The 2249-nt window shown below is 40.0% G+C and overlaps 1 protein-coding gene across 1 annotated transcript; it reads left to right on the forward strand.

Annotated features, from left to right (window-relative positions):
* Nucleotides 1-131: 131 nt before the first annotated feature.
* On the forward strand, nt 132-728 carry PCYB_131160 (hypothetical protein; the record flags this gene model as incomplete). The annotated part of the gene is made up of 3 exons (XM_004224141.1): nt 132-224; nt 413-529; nt 666-728. The coding sequence occupies 3 exons, from the start codon at nt 132-134 to the stop codon at nt 726-728; spliced, it is 273 nt and encodes a 90-aa protein (XP_004224189.1).
* Between the last annotated feature and the right edge of the window lie 1521 nt (nt 729-2249).

Genomic DNA, 2249 nt, shown 5'->3' on the forward strand with positions numbered 1-2249 from the left:
CGTACGTACAGTTCATACTTATATGTATATATATGTACGTGCTTATATGTACATATTCCAACCCCAGACGTTACGAACGCTCCTTTGGAACCCAAACCGAGGGGGAGAGGTCACCAAAGAGAAAGGAATAAATGAAGGAGTCGAACTGTTACGAAATAGTTGTCAAAACTGAGTCGGAGAACGTACAAAAATATATTGCGGAATGCCTTGAGAAAATGAAAATAGTAAACGCCCATTTGATACATAAGTTTCCTCCGTTTTTGCTACATGCCCCTACGCAGCGTTGCGCTGTTACACAATTGCACTGATCCGCCGCGACGTATGCTAAACCGCTGCCCTGCGGTGTAGATACTCCATGTTAACCCGATCCCCTCCTCCATTACCACCTGCCGCTCACATTTTTTTCCCAAAGGGAAATGTCAAAATCGTAGGGAGGCATCATGGAATTGCCAAGGCGTTCACTCTGTTGGAGCTGTTAAAAAAGGAGGCCAAGGATATCAACCACATTATACGATACAAAAACTTGAAAGTAATGTGCTGAGCGATGGGGTGCAGTCGTTTAGGAGAGCGCTTGTGGATATATGCTTATTACCTATATACGTATGTGTGTACCTACGTAAGTGGGTATGCATTTACATACACGTGTGCGTATACCCCCCCTGCAGGCCACCGGATCTGATAGAAGAAGGATCCTCGAAATTAACATATTCCTTTCTCTGCGAAATTAGTCGCACCGTTTGCCCCCCCCCCGCTCCCTCTTGTTTCTGTTCAGTTTTCTACCTTGTTTTGTTCCACATTGTTTTGCGTTTCTCCCTTTGGGGCTGCCCCTCCCTTGCCGCCTTTTCCCCCCATCTCAATCTCTTTTTTAGTAAATCATATGTCATTTTCCAAAATGGATAATTTGTACGGCGAGATGGAATTACCTTCGAGTTATAATTTTCCGCGACGTTTTTAAACTTTTTGTAAACCGTCGAGTCTTATATTTCATGCTTAGGAGTATCAATCGTACTACTGTATAAATTTTTTTTTTTTCCGTTCCCCTTTGCGTTTTTATGCTTGTGCCTGCCTATGTGTTACGCGTTACGAGTTATGCCTTACGCTTTACGCCGTACGCCTTAAGCATTCTTCTGTTGCGTGTTCATTTTTTTTTTTTTAAATCATTGTTCCACTTTAATGCGGGTCACAATTTCGTAGTATGTTCAAATCGCCCTTTCCCACTTTGTGCGAATTTAGCATGAAGGGGTAAAGGAATCGAAAAGATAGGGTTTTCTTTTTTTATAAAAAAAGAAAACGTAAGAAGCGTCGTGCCTATGTGCACATACTCTCACAAGGACACTTCTTCGCTGCGCAGTTTTGCGTAACGTTGCACGACGGAGCGAGGACGTAGCGAGGACGTAGCTCGTTAGGCAGCTCCTAGGACCGAGTCGACCTCCTTCCCCCAATGCACACGTACATATGGTCAAACACAATTATCTAAACCTTTTCATGCGTACAAAGAAGTTGTGCCCCTGACGCAGTTGCTCCACATGGGTAGGTTTTCACCTTTGTCGCAGACTACAATCCAACACGTCAAAGAAAAAACCCCGATTTGATGTCCTTCTCGACATTGTTTATTCACGTTCCCCCGTGGCTATCACCTTGCTGAGTCATCTTATCTTTATTGCAGACCCCCGCTATCGGTGACACCGTCACGTTCCTTTTTGGTAGGCACATATTATGAAGCGTGCCCATACCACGTATGATACCATGTAGATATAAAAAAAAACAGCGCTTCACCTTTTCGCTTACACTGCTAACCTCTCTCCTCCTTAGAGCACTCAACGCAAAGGACTCAAAAAGGTCTTTAAACTTAAACCACACGAAAAATAACATGTAGAAAAACCGTTGGGGTGCAAAAGAAAGATTTTTTTTTTTTTAACGCAGTGCTTAATTTAATAAGTTTGATGTGTGTACTAAAAGATGTACATATGTATGATCATTATAATGTTTTTAAAATAAAAAAAAAAGAGAAAAAAGGAGAAAAAAGAAACTGCAATGTGATACACATGGAATGGGGGATAGCTAAATAAGTAAACGTAAAAATGGATGTTTACTTATTCACATTATTTAATACTTATTTATTTGTTTATTCATGTACACGTACCATGGATAAAAAAAAAAATTTAACTTTTGAAAAATTTAAAACGTTATGCTTTTTATATAAACTTTAAAAAAAAAAAAAGAATATTAAAATAATAAAAATTGTATTT

This window comes from Plasmodium cynomolgi, chromosome 13 (assembly GCF_000321355.1).
Source record: "Plasmodium cynomolgi strain B DNA, chromosome 13, whole genome shotgun sequence".
Taxonomy (NCBI): Eukaryota; Apicomplexa; class Aconoidasida; order Haemosporida; family Plasmodiidae; genus Plasmodium; species Plasmodium cynomolgi.